Raw genomic sequence first — 14,714 nt, 5'->3', positions numbered from 1 at the left:
CTGAATGAGGAAATCTCACTGCCATCCCTTTGTCCGGTTCATAGAGTGGAGAAGGCTCTGCATACGCTTGACCTCGTCAGAGCATTGCGGATTTACGTGTCCAGGACTGCACCCTTTCAGAAGTCTGATTCCCTCTTCATTCTCCCGGAATGCGGTCGCAAGGGCCTGCCGGCTTCCAAGGCTACCCTTGCCATGTGGATCAAGTCCACCATACATGAGGCCTACTGCCTTAACAATTCTCCTCTTCCGGCCGGTATCACAGCACACTCTACACGGGCAGTAGGGGCCTCCTGGGCCATTCGGCACCAGGCTTCGGCACAACAAGTGTGCAAGTTGGCCACTTGGACTAGCCTACACACGTTTACAAAACACTACAGTGTTCATACCCAGTCCTCAGCGGACGCGAGCCTGAGTAGACGGGTTCTGCAGACGGCAGTGCCCCAAGTTTAGGGTCCTGCTAGCACAATATTCGTCCATTTCTTCCCACCCAGTGACTGCTTTGGGACGTCCCATGGTTCTGTGTCCCCCAATGAGGCGACAGAGTAAAGGAGATTTTTGTGTACTCACCGTAAATTCTCTTTCTCTTAGCCTCTAATTGGGAGACACAGCTCGCACCCTGTTGCCCTTACGGGCCGTTGTTACGGTTGAGTTCTCATATTGTTCTTTGAGCTCGTACATAGTAGCCTTCTTACAGGCATGGTTATGTTGCTTTTTTTCTGTTATGTTCCTCCTAATGCTTTTGCACAAAACTGGAGAAGGCTGACGCCGTCCAAGGGTGTATACTGCAGAGGAGGAGCCAAAGTTAATCTTTTTCAGATTATGCATAGTGTCGCCTCCTAGTGGACAGCAGCATAACACCCATGGTTCTGTGTCCCCCAATTAGAGGCTAAGAGAAAGAGATTTTACAATGAGTACACAAAAATCTCCTTTTCTCCTACACCTCATTGGGGGACACAAGAGACAGTGGGTGTTGTGCTGCTTGCCACTAGGAGGACACTAAGTAAACCAGAAAAAAAGGTAACTCCTCCCCTGCAGTATACACCCTCTCGGTGGATGAGATATCTCCAGTTCATGCTTAGTGTCTGTAGGAGGCACTTGGGTCTGGTTTCAGACCCCACCGTTTTTATTTTATTTTTTTTAATTTTCTGTAAAAAAAAATTTTTTTAATTAACGGAGTGAAGGGGGCGACGGTTCCTTTCTACGGCCCGCTCTCCCCCGAACCAACAACAGGCAAGCACGCGGAGTATACCTCCCTGTTCACTTTCCTGCGACGAACGGGACTGATTCCTCTGACGATGATTCCTTACGGTGGATATGAGGGCAAGCGCAGCATGGAGACCGGCGGAGGACCTTACCTACAGCGCTCCCGAATGCCCTGAATCAGCCCCATAGCTCTCCGTCCCCCTACCTATAGGGTGGATCGATTGAGCATACCCCTTTAAGAACTCCTCCAGCTCTGCTACATCAGCCCAGGAGGATGAGAAGACCTGCATGGATGGCCCGGACAGCAACGGCAGGTCTGAGCACTGGAGTAGTGGTACGGGGTCGGGTCCTGGTCCCCTGGAGAGGCGCTGACTTTGTCTCATCGCGCCCCCGCTTTCGGCGCTTACTGCAGGTAGGCCAAAAATTTGGTCCCCAGCTTTTCTGGCCTACTAGGCCGCAATTTGAATAGCGCTGCTAACGCCGCCGCCCCCTCCCTCCTTGGCGCCTCTCGTCTCTTACGAGAGGCGCAGTCCTAGTCTTGAGGGCCACGACTTTTACCTCAGCCTGCTCTGGAAATAGGCTGTGAGGCGCGCACTCTGCCGGATACCGGGTGACACCACAGGGCCACCGCTGTTCCTCCCGGGGACATAGCACAGGACTGGAGTAAGCTGCATCTGCCCTCAGAACAAAGCTTAACCCCGGCACATTCCCTGCAGCTGCAGACCAGAATTTGCCGTTAACCCTTTCAGGAGCGCTATGTCTCAATCTAAGGAGGCTAAACGGGCTGCTAAGAAGCACACTGCATTTTTTACCGTGTGTACCACTTGCAAGACTGCCTTGTCCAGTGCCCAGACTAATCCGTTATGCACGGACTGCGATCCGGCCTGCGCTCAAACGCCCCTCGCCGCTGCTGCTGCGGGGCTTTCTGCGTTTAGTCCCCCTGAGTGGGTTGCGTCCCTGTCACGGTCGGTGGAGTCACTGACCCAGGCCATAAACTCTCTCCAGGAAGCCTCTTTAAGTCAGAAAGCATCTTTACCATCCGAGCAGGGCTCTGGCGACGGCGGGGAACCGTCCACCAGCAGGGGCCGTACGCAAGGGATGATCAGGCTAGAAAGCGGACCCTTAACGCGTCCCCTAGTCACGCTTGCGCTTCAGCACCGGCAAGTTCTGTCTCTCCCTCTCCTATTGTTCGCAGCGAGCAGTACTCTGAATTCGAATCTGACACATCAGCCCCTCAGAATCCTCCAACTGACCAAGAGTCGCTTGATTCTCTTATAGAATCAGTCAACAGGATTCTGGAGTTGGATGAGGAAAATATTCCGGCTCCAGCACACGCTATCTCATTTAAGAGGACCAAACATGTACGCAGGTTAATTGCCAGCCATCCGAAGTTTAAGGACATTGTCGAGAAACATAGGGATCGTCCGCATAAGTAGTTCACAGGGCAAAAGTCTACTCAGGCTAAATACCCTTTTGATCCAGACCTAATGAAGGACTGGTTACATTCCCCTTCGGTGGACCTTCCTGTATCGAGTCTTGTTTCTAAATCGCTCCTGTCCGTCTCTGAGGGCTCCTCAGTCAGAAACCGCTCCGATCGTCAAATTGACTACCTTGCCCGCTCAGTTTTTGAAGCTTCAGGAGCGGCGCTTTTTCCATCCTTCGCGGCGACTTGGGTCACTAAGGCAATGGCCGCTTGGGCAGAAGTCTTAATTACTGCCTTCCAGGGTACCAATCTTTCTCTGGAGGCAACCAGGGTCGCCAGGCAAATAGTTCACGCAGCGGACTTTGTAGTGGACGCTTCTTTAGATGCCGCCAATTGTGCTGCTCAAACTGCCGCTAATTCGATCTCCATTAGAAGAGCCCTATGGCTCCGCGACTGGCAGGCGGATGCCACATCTAAAAGATCATTGACTTCTCTCCCTTTTCAAACGGGTCGTCTTTTTGGAGAGAAACTGGACCAGCTCATTTCTGATAGTACCGGGGGAAAGAGTAAATTCCTTCCTCAACAAAAGGCTGTTCGGCTGTTTTGGAGCCAACAGCCGACGCGTTTTCGACCTTTTTACAACAATTCCGGTTGGTCCTCCACTACCTTCTCTTCCGGATCAAGTCGGTCCCCGCGCGGAGACAGAGGCTCCCAGGTCTCATACAGACCTTACCGCTCTTGGAAACCCAGGCCTAGGGCTTCTGGATCTAGGGGAGCCAGATCTCATAGATCTACCCAATGACTTGTTGCGGTATCCGGCGGGCACCAACAAAGTAGGCGGTCGCCTACTTTCCTTCAGCCACACCTGGCTCTCAGTCGTCCACGTCAAGTGGGTCAGGGAGCTGGTGTCCTCCGGATACAAGATAGAGTTTTCCCCTCCCCCTCCAACTCGGTTTTTCCCTTCTCCAACCAAGAAAGACAAGAGCCTTCCTTCGGGCTTTTCAGGCTCTGGTAAGGGACGGAGTCATCATTCCGGTCCCTCATCACGAAAAGTTCAGAGGAATTTATTCAAACCTTTTTGTGGTTCCAAAGAAGGATGGGACAATGCGACCCATGCTGGATCTCAAACTGTTAAATCAGTTTGTCAAGGCTACGGCGATTCCGAATGGAATCTCTCCGATCAGTTGTCGCTTCCATGGGAAATGGAGAGTTCCTAACATCCATCGATATCAAGGACGTTTACCTTCACATTCCGATCTGCCCATCCCACCAGCAGTTCCTGCGTTTTGCAATTCACGAGGAACTCTTCCAGTTCGTTGCCTTGCCCTTCGGACTCGCCACCGCCCCCAGGGTCTTTACCAAGGTCATGGCGGCTGTCATGGCCATTCTCCACTCTCGGGGAGTAGTGGTGTTACCGTATCTGGACGACCTGCTCATCAAGGGTCCGTCCCTTCCAGCCTGCGAGGAATCCGTGGATATAACAGTAAATACACTTTCTCGCCTGGGGTGGAAGATAAACTTCAAAAAGTCTTTACCAAAACCGGCTCAGCAGATTTCCTTTTTAGGAATGATCTTGGACACTTCTCGCGGGTTGGTCATTCTCCCTCCAGAAAAGACCCAAGCCTTACAACAGGCAGCGCGGACTCTTTCCCGACCAGTTTCTCACTCCATTCGTTTCAGCATGAGAGTTCTCGTAAAGATGGTGGCTGCGATGGAAGCAGTTCCATTTGCACAGTTCCATCTCCGTCCCTTACAACATGCGTTGCTGTTAACCTGGGACAAGAACCCGTTCTCCCTGGACCGTCGGATGCTTCTGTTCCTGCGGGTCAGGCAAGCCCTCAGGTGATGGACACTGAGGTACTCCCTGAATCAAGGGAGGTCTTTTCTCAGTAAGATGGTTGGTAGTAACCACCGACGCAAGTCTTCTCGGCTGGGGTGCGGTCTTTCGTCACCACACGGCACAGGGTCGTTGGTCAACCCGAGAGTCACGTCTCCCCATCAACATTTTGGAGATACGAGCGAACAGATTAGCTCTACGGAGTTTCCACCATCTCGCAGGTCACCCCATCAGGATCCAATCCGACAACACCACGGCTGTAGCGTATTTCAACCGCCAGGGAGGTGCCCGAAGCAGGATGGCCATGCACGAAGTGAGTCACATCCTCCATTGGGCCGAGACCAACCATTCGCCCATCTCAGCAATCCACATCCCGGGTGTAGAAAATTGGGCGGCAGATTTTCTCAGTCGCCAAGACATTGCTTCGGGAGAGTGGTCTCTTCATCCAGAAGTCTTTCAGCAGATTTGTCATCGTTGGGGGACTCCAGATGTGGATGTCATGGCCTCAAGACTAAACAACAAGGTTCCTCTGTTCATTGCGCGATCCATGCTCCATCGGAGCAGACGCCCTAGTTCTACCATGGCACCAGTTCCAGCTCCCGTACATCTTTCCCCCTCTTCCCTTGCTTCCGAGGGTCATCAAGAAGATCAGAGCGGAGGGAGTACCAGTGATCCTAGTCGCACCAGATTGGCCGCGCCAAGCATGGTATGCAGAACTAATGCAACTAGCCGCGGACGTCCCCTGGTGACTTCCAGATGGCATTAATCTACTCTCACAGAGCCCGATTTACCACCAGAACTCTGGGCCCCTGTCTTTGACGGCGTTGGCGTTGAATCCTGGATTTAAGCACAGGCTGGGTTCTCTCACGACGTGATTTCCACCATAAGTGCTAGGAAGCCTGTGTCCATACGCATCTATCACCGCACCTGGAAAACCTTCTTTTCGTGGTGCAAGGATCTTGGTCGATCCCCTTTGGTGTTTTCCATTCCGGCCATATTGGAATTCCTTCAATCCGGATTAAAATCAGGCCTCGCGCTTAGCTCGCTCAAGGGCCAAATTTCGGCCTTGTCAGTGCTTTTCCAATGCAAAATAGCCACCAAACTTCAGGTCAAGACTTTCATTCATGGAGTTTCCCATGTGGCGCCTCCTTATAGAAGGCCGTTGGAATCATGAGACCTTAACCTGGTTCTCGGGGCCTTACAGCAGGCTCCTTTCGAGCTGCTGCAGGACGTGTCACTGACCATCCTCTTGGAAGGTGGTCTTTCTAGTGGCAATTACGTCAGACGAGTTTCGGAATTGGCAGCCCTGTCCTGTCATTCTCCGTTCCTGAATTTTCATCAGGACAAGGTAGTTCTCAGGATGTCCCCGTCCTTCCTGCCCAAGGTCGTATCCTCTTTCCATCTCAACGAGGAAATTTGTTTTGCCTTCCTTTTGTCCGGCACCAGTCCATCGCATTGAAAAGGCCCTCCACACTCTGGATGTGGTTAGGGCGCTGAGACAGTACATCTCGCGGACTGCTCTCTTCCGCAAGTCAGATGCCCTGTTCATATTTCCTGAGGGGCATAGGAAGGGTCTAGCCGCTTCAAAAGCAACACTAGCCAGGTGGATTCGCTTGGCGATTCAGGAATCCTACCGTGTCAGGAATGCGCCTGTCCCAGCGGGGATTAAGGCGCACTCTACCTGGTCAGTGGGCGCCTCTTGGGCCATTCGGCACCAGGCCTCGGCAGAACAGGTCTGCAAGGCTGCGACTTGGTCCAGTCTGCATACTTTTACAAAACATTACCAAATTCATTCTCAGGCCTCTGCGGATTCAGCTCTCGGCCGACGCATCCTGCAATCGGCAGTACCACAGTGTTAAGTCAGTGGTACATGGGGTATTAGCAGATGTATGCTCCCCACCCAGGGACTGCTTTAGGACGTCCCACTGTCTGTGTCCCCCAATGAGGCGCAGGAGAAATAGGGATTTTTGTTTACTCACCGTTAAATCCTTTTCTCCAAGCCATTCATTGTGGGACACAGCACCCACCCTGTTTAGCCCAATGGCTCATTGTAGCATTCTTAGGTTGTGACATAGTTATGGTTATTGTTGACTGTTTAAGCTCCTACTGCTTTTTTCACCGAGCTGGAGAAATCTCATCCAGTGAGAGGGTGTATACTGCAGGGGAGGAGCTAACTTTTTTTCTGGTTTACTTAGTGTCCTCCTAGTGGCAAGCAGCATAACACCCACTGTTTGTGTACCCCAGTGAATGGCTCGGAGAAAAGGATTTTACGGTGAATACACAAAAATCACTATTTTCTGACTGAAAGGAAGGAGCAGGTATATGTTCCACCATCTAAACTATACTCTATGCTATTAAACCCCACATCACAAATTAGGGCGTTATTCATAGGCTATGATTGTATGTTGGAGAATGCCCTCCCCTCACTAGCTTCATACTTACAAAAGTGGGAAAAAGACCTTAATTGCACATTTACATCGGATCAGTGGAGGGCATCCTTTTTAATTATTGGAAGCCAATCTAAATGCACTAACCACTTAGAGAATGCAAGGAAATTATTATATAGGTGGTATTTTACTCCTTATAAACTGTCCGGGATGTTCCGCAGTTCCCCAGACAAGTGCTGGAGATGTGGAAACCCTGGCGCAGATATGTTACATATATGGTGGAGTTGCGGTAATGCTAGGAGTCTGTGGGAAGCTATAAACCATTTGATACTTCAAATTTGTGGTATATCAGTGTCTCTTACCGCACAGCAGGCGCTACTAGCCATTTGATCTAGACTCGTTTCCCTATGAGTGCCGCACAGTAATTGTACATATTATTGTGGCGACAAGAATTAAAATTGCTAGCTATTGGAAAAGCCCCAAATGCCCCTTATTGTCCGAAGTAGTCTCGCTGATTAACGAAAATTGTTTATCGGGAAAAACAATTGCTGCATCTAACAATATGTCTCAATTTCATAAAAAATGGAATAATTGGTTATCCTTCTGTTTAAATACTGTAGTTAAGTAAATATGTGGATTCGCACTTGGAGAATGTGACTGGATTGTAAATGTAATGTCGCCACTTTTCCCCCTTTTTCCCTCCCTTCCCCATTCCATATAATATTGTGTTATTCATTAAGAAATCAATGTCAATACGATGTAATGCTTGGCACAAATTGTTAATAAATATTTCTGGTTTAAAAAAAAAAAAAAAGTTTTGTACACTACTGGACTGCCCCTTATTAATGGGTCTCCCAGGCCGGCACCACTCTTGCTTCATGTTGCGTTTCACTCCCTATCGACCGTTGCAGCACTGAACATGAAGCAGCAGCTTTCATTGAGGAGGAGGGTAGATTTCCAATTTTATATCTTATTTTCTTCACCTCCCAGTGCACATTAATAAAGGTTGTCCCCTGCTTTCTAACCTTCCCCATAAGAATGTGTCACTGTTCTTCCAAGCCAGCATCTCGCCAGTGGTCATGTAATTCACATGTCTCTGTACATTGACTCTCGCTCTGTTTTTACCCCTCTCTTCCGGACTCTGGATTTAGATGGGTCATCACTAGATTAGATCAAAACGTTTACAGGACCCTGGAACAGCACCCATGTCCGTAGCCTATTGATAGCAGAACCTGGTTGAGCCTACAACATCCTCAGAGCCTTTCCTGATTACAAGACCATTCAATGACATGACGTCCTGGTGGGGGGCTGCTAATTTGGAGAGGCGATGGACTGGGAGTGCTGTCGGTTAGCATGGGGTTCACAGGACTCTGGTCTGTCGGCCACAGACTGCCAGTAATTGTATAACTAGAAGGTTGAAACAAGAGCGCAATAGGGTCTTATCTGGGTAAACCGTATGAATAATTGGAGTATTGTACTCACCTTTTCAAAGAAAAAGTAAAGCCTGTAAAGTATGTCAGCCTGCTGCATGTCCAACGGTCCACAACGGAACCGCAACAAAGTTATTTAGGAATGAATTCTTGGACTTTCAAGTGCGCTACCAGACAAATTCCATAGACACACAGGTTAAAAAAGTTAACCCTTTAATCCCTACGCGTTTCGAAGCATAACACTTCTTCAGGGGTTGACACATGAATATAGAGAGCTGTCACCACATTTATACATGCAGATTTCAAATTTGGCGCCATGAAAAACATGTGCTGCGCCGTAAAGGTCAAAGATCACAATGGTTCAAGTGTCACGAAAAGTTCATTAAAGTTAACTAATCTATAATGAATAAAAACGTTAATATCTTTATTTTAATTTACAGACTGCCAACATGTCTGCAACATTGGTGGCCTGTAAAACTTTTTACTTAACGCTAATCATCATTTTTTGTTGCAACGATCTCTCCAAATCCAAAGTCTGAAGGAGGAGGGATGGATCAGAGCAGAAGGAAACTGTGTAGAAACGCATTAAGTCAAGTGACCTGAGACGAGGTGTTGGCTTAGAATCCATCAGGACAGATGTTAGAATGTGGTAGACAACCCCTTTAAAAAACACTACAAGCTACCTTGTATCTAAAGCTTTGTTCACACATCCCAGCTGTGGTGTGGTTTTTTTTCTATGGCTTCATTGTGGGATATCTCGAAACACTGGAGTTTTAAGACCGTTTCTTAAAACTGTTGTAAAAATTTCCATTTTTACAGCAATTGTCCAAAATTGTGGCCAAGCCCTTTACGATTTGCTATGTGAATAGCGCTTTAAATTACTGCTGAATTTTGCTATTTTGGTTTGCTCTTCCAGGTATTTATATGGGTTTGAGGAATACTGCCGTTCGGCAGAGATTCAGTTCAGGACTATTCACCATAATGACCCCAAACCAGTAGAAGAAATCCTGACAAAGGAAGAACCCATGGAGAATAGTGACAAGAAAGAAGCCATAGATGACCCCCCAGTCAGCTCAAATATTAAAGATGATGATGATGACGACGCTGATTCTACCAGCGACAATGAGAAGGATGAGAAAGAAATCAAGTCACCAAGGGTACCTCCATTATTTATTTAACAATAAAATCAGAATATTAATTACATGGCTGGTTGTAGTTCTGCAACTACTGAAGTGGCGCTTGTTGCTTCTGTGCGAAACCATGCACACAGCTTCCTATACGTGAATGTTGGCATATGCTTAAAGGGGTTGCTCCTTTTCACAAAAGTTTTTCCTATAAACCCCTTTTGTAGTAAAAAATAAACTATACTTGGGTGTTGGAGGGGTTTTCCTCTTTTTAGAAAAACCGCAAAAACCAGTTGTGCTTTGTTCACCCTTCATGTGTCCAGCGATGATTCTCCGCTGCTGCTCCTGGTGTCTGTTATTCCCCGCAGCGCTGACATCACGTTGACTGCGCTGCAGCCAATCTGTGAAGTCATTGATTGGCTGCATTTGCAGACAACGCACACAAGGAGCAGTGGTATAAATTCAACATTAGACCCCTTTAGGATGAGAAAAGTCCAGGTTGTCGGGTTTTTTTTTTTTTTGTAACTACTAACGGAGCTCATTGGAAAAACTCCTCTGAAAACCCTTCTGACAAAGATCTTTTTTTAATAGATTAGTTAACGTGTAGGAAATAAACTCCCTAATAGCATAGAAAACAATAGGATCAGAATGCCTACGGTGCCGCTAAACTTTGGGCCTGAGAGCAGTGTCCGTATGTAAAGTGGGTAATATACAGACCACACACTGATTGGTTGGAGAATCCAGAAGTCTTTTTGGTCCGAGTTATCAGTTTTTCTTGAATGAGAGGAAAAAAATTTATTCTTTCCTCTATCAGTCCATTCAAAGTGGACAGCATATGGATGACATCCGAGTGGTGTCCAGTTTTTTTTCCTTCATGGATCTGTAGACTTTCATTTCCGATTTTGAGCCGATAGTCAGATCAATATCTGTTAATTCTCCACTGTTTTGTACTGAACACTTGGTTCGCAAAAAAATAAATTTGGACATGTGACAGTCCCATAGACGGTCACAGATATAGGTGCTGTTCATGCTTCTGTTTTTCGTGCACAAGTTCTAATGTGAAGGATATTTGTGGGCTCTTGGATTGCTGGAGGGGTGTTTTTGAAGTTATCGCTCCTAAAGGCTATGTGCACACGTTGCGGATTTTGATGTGTTTTTGCAGCATTTTTGGACAAGCGGAATTGCACCAAATCCGCAGTGTTGTGCACAAGTAATGTTAGTCAATGGGAAAATCAGAATTGGTGTGCGCATGCTGCGGAAAAATACACCTGGATTTGCAGCGTGCCAATTCTTTTTGCGGATCTGCAGCGTTTCTGCACCCATTGACTTCCACTGAGTCAGTCAAATCTGCAGCAAAACAGCAGGTGTAAAAAGAGTTGCGGTTTTGCTGCTGAGTTGCATGCGAGAAACGCTGCAGATCAGGAGGAGGAAGAGTGTGTGGGCCGAGACTATGTGCCTGATTGTCTGCGGGGGTCTGTGTTTGTGTGTGCGGGTGTCAGAGGGCCTGCGTGTGTCCCTGTGTGGGTCTGTGTAGCCAGGCATCGTCTGATGGGACTACTGCTCAAATCCGGCTATCAATACTGTCACATATGACAGTGACAGCATTAGCCGATGATGGGGAAGTAGTCCCATCAGACGATGCATGTTTTCAATAGTAAAAAAGAAAAACATACAGTACATACTCGCCAATCACCTAGTCCCCGACGCCCTCGTTCTCCTGTAACAAAAATAAAATAATAAACCAACCTATACTTACCTTTCCGCCGTAGTTCATTTAATAACGAGTGTCCCACAATGATCTCCCGTGAGGTGTCACTGTTCTACAAGGCCCTCTGGTATGTACTGAGCGGAGGTAATCCTCCGCGGTGTATCCCACCGCCGCCGGCAGAGAGGTCACCTGCGTTCATGCTGTCCCCAGCAACGCTGGCGTGAGAAAATTCTCACGCAGCGTTGCCGTAAAGTGAGAGCCTGAACTCCGGTAATCTCTCTCTTCAGTGATGCACTGCAGGCGCCATTACCTTCTGTCAGTGCATCGCGGGAGGCCTGTAGAGCTGTTACATCTCCCGATGTGACCGTTCTATAGGGGAGATCGTCGTGGGTCACTCATTATTAAATGGATTACATCGGAACAGGGAGTATTTGTTTGTTTATTTTTTAATTTTTTTTGCAGATGTTTGAGGGCTTTGCATGAATTAGCAGTACAATAAATATGGGAAAACTCTGTTTGGTGTTTTTTCATTAGAAGATTTTATTCTGGCTGTGTGATTATTTAACCCTTTCACAACTATAGGATTAGTAATGGATAGGTGTCTTATTGACACCTCTCCATTACTAAGCGGGCTTGATGTAACCCTACAAGCGGGCTTGATGTGCCCCTATTTTAATAGCCAGTAAAGGCTAAATATACAGCTGTGGGCTGATATTCATGGCCTCAGAAGATCCATGGGTATTAACCCCTTCCTAAGCTATAAACATCGGCCCCCAGTCACTGGCTTTCCCTCTCTGACGCAGAAAATTGCAAGGGAGCCCACACCATTTTCTTTTTAAATTTTTTTTTTTTTTTTTTTTTTTTTTATTAAAGCAGATATTGCGTTTAAGGCCGGGGTCACACTTGCGAGAAACTCAAACGAGTCTCGCACCTCAATATCTGGCACTGACACTGATAATCTGGACCGGAGTGAGCGGCTGCATGTATTTCTATGCAGCTGAACGCTCTGGTCCGAGTGCCGGCGGTAGTGCCTGGTATTGAGATGCGAGACTCGTGCGAGTTTCTCGCAAGTGTGACCTAACACAGATTTTGTGTGTGTGTCTTTAACTCTTTATGTACCATTTTATTATGTTTATTACTAAACATCGGCTTGGTTTTATCCATCTATCAATTGATTGATCGATAAATATATCTATAGATAGATGTACAGCTCTGGCAAAAAAGACCACCACATTAAAACCCTGTCATGGCCAGCCCATTCTCCAGACCTGAACCCCATTGAAAACCTCTGGAATGTAATCAAGAGCATGATTGATAGTCACAAGCCATCAAAGAAGAACTGCTTAAATTTTTGCACCAGAAGCAGTGTGAAAGACTGGTGGCAAGCATGCGAAGACGCATGAAAGCTTTTTTTTTTTTTAACAAAAAAAATCATGATTATTCCACAAAATATTGATTTCTGAACTCTTCCTGAGTTAAAACATTAGTATTGTTGTTTCTAAATGATGAACTTGTTTTCTTTGCATTATTTGCGGTCTGAAAGCACTGTTTGCTTGTTTTTTAAATTTTGACCATTTTTCTTTGTCAGAAAAAAAATACTAAATGTATTAATAGCCTGGAAATTCTGAGACATGTTGTCAGTAGTTTATAGACTAAAAGAACAATGTACATTTCTCTGTTGCTTCATTGGGGGACAAAGATAACCATGGGTGTATGCTGCTGTCGCTAGGAGGCGCTGACACTAGGCAAAAGGAAAAAATAGCTCCTCAGGAGTATACACCTACCGACAGGCACTATGCTACTCAGTTTAAGCTTAGTGTCTGTAGGAGGCGGACCTGGATCTGATCCTAGACCTGCAGTTTTTTCCTTTTCAGGTACCATGTTGTGTTTTATTGATATCTCTTGTTTTTCAGGCTCTTCATCTTCAGGGTAATAGGGTGTAAAGTCTCACCCTGCTATCCCACTCTTATGCGACTGAGAGAGCAGTGTGGTGTCACCCACATCGCCCACTCTCAGACCCGCAGGCAAGGCAGGACTTTATCCCCTTTTACTTTCATGGATGTCTTAGGGTGATTTACAGTGGCCGGTCCTTTGCCTTTTCCCCTCCTCACTCCTCTCCTCGGAGAGGGCTGAGAGGAAGACTGTGGTCACCAGCGGTGGTCTCCCCCCTTCTTGTAAGGGGTTGATGCGGGAAGGAGGATCCCTGTTTTACAGAAATCCTCTACTATCCGAGGGCTCCTGACGAGATCTTCATCAGCCAGGAGGACCCTGGACGTGACCACTATGGCTGGTATGTATGTCCTCCCCGTCTTCCCCCGGGCAGACCGCAGAAGCAGTCCGCAGCAGCAGGCTATTTTTTCAAAGAAACCGCTGGCTCCGCAGCCTAGCACGGCTCACCATTTGCATTTAGCGCCCTTTCTGCCGCGCGCCATCTTTTCCCTTCCTCCGAGTCACGGAGCTTCCTGTGGCAACACGCCCCCCAGTGGCCCTTTCCTCTTCTGCCAGCTGGTAGTTCATCTGACTTTCCACGCCCCCAGGCGAGTCAGCCAATTGCTGTCAGTCTTTCGCTTTCCCCCTTTAGCTTGGCCACGCAGCTCAGCGTGATCCGCGGCCATCTTAACGCCTGGGCTCCTGCGGCATTCCTCCTCGGCCTACTCCTCCTGCACCACGCAGATTGTACACTGCGGACATCTGAAAAGGGGACACTGGTATCCATCGGTCTTTGGCTGCATTATCTCTGACATCGGGTAGGCTCTGCCCTGCTCCCCTTCCCTGCCCCTTTTACGCTATAGCACTCTTCAGCAGTATAGCTCTAGCACTCATCGCCAGTATAGCTCGCGTGAGCAGTATCACCAGACCCAACTTATGCCCATCTCTGAGTATCAGGAGAAATAATGAGCTAATAGGTAATGATTAGTAAAAAATATAATTTTATTAAATACATCATCAAACTGACATCAATTGAACGTATAAAAAACACATGATAAGACTAAGACAGGAAGGACCAGGTGCGTCACTAGAGGGACACCGGTGCCCATATATGCTTGAATATCATGACAATAAAAGATTAGTGACAAGTCCTGGGGTCTCCTTTGCTGCCCTTATACCTTGCGGTGAGTCTCTTTATTTTGGTCTTAGTCTGGCATTGTTATCCATGAGCTTTTTCAGTACAGATTATTCATTGCAGATTTTTGCATATATATAGCGTTACTTCTCTCATGTTTACCTGTTATGCGCCATCCATACTTAGACCATTTACCCCCTTTTTTGAGACTCTCCCTTGCGGTTATACCTTTTGCTTGGACATATACTTGTCACTAATCTTTTATTGTCATGATATTCAAGCATATATGGGCACCGGTGTCCCTCTAGTGACGCACCTGGTCCTTCCTGTCTTAGTCTTATCATGTGTTTTTTATACGTTCAATTGATGTCAGTTTGATGATGTATTTAATAAAATTATATTTTTTACTAATCATTACTTATTAGCTCATTATTTCTCCTGATACTCATGTTCTGTTTGAGCGGGTATTTTGTTTCCATGGTTAGGGAGCCTTGGCATTTCGCCAATCGGCATTGTTTTTGCCACAAAGGTTTCTTGT

The 14,714-nt window shown here is 47.2% G+C and overlaps 1 protein-coding gene across 6 annotated transcripts in view; it reads left to right on the top strand.

The window, feature by feature from the left end:
• Window positions 1-14,714, top strand: part of ARID4A (AT-rich interaction domain 4A) — a 145,352-nt gene that overhangs the window by 85,025 nt on the left and 45,613 nt on the right. For all 6 annotated transcript variants that reach the window (XM_073585683.1, XM_073585690.1, XM_073585695.1 and 3 more), the window contains exon 15: window positions 9,197-9,437. In XM_073585683.1, the coding sequence (XP_073441784.1) occupies window positions 9,197-9,437 (241 nt within the window). The remainder of the gene's footprint in view (window positions 1-9,196; window positions 9,438-14,714) is intronic.

The sequence above is a fragment of the Dendrobates tinctorius genome, unplaced genomic scaffold (genome assembly GCF_039654945.1).
Source record: "Dendrobates tinctorius isolate UK_male_01 unplaced genomic scaffold, ASM3965494v1 ptg000010l, whole genome shotgun sequence".
Lineage (NCBI taxonomy): Eukaryota > Metazoa > Chordata > Amphibia > Anura > Dendrobatidae > Dendrobates > Dendrobates tinctorius.
Note: the sequence above shows the minus strand (reverse complement) of the source record. Positions and strands in the feature narration are given on the sequence as shown.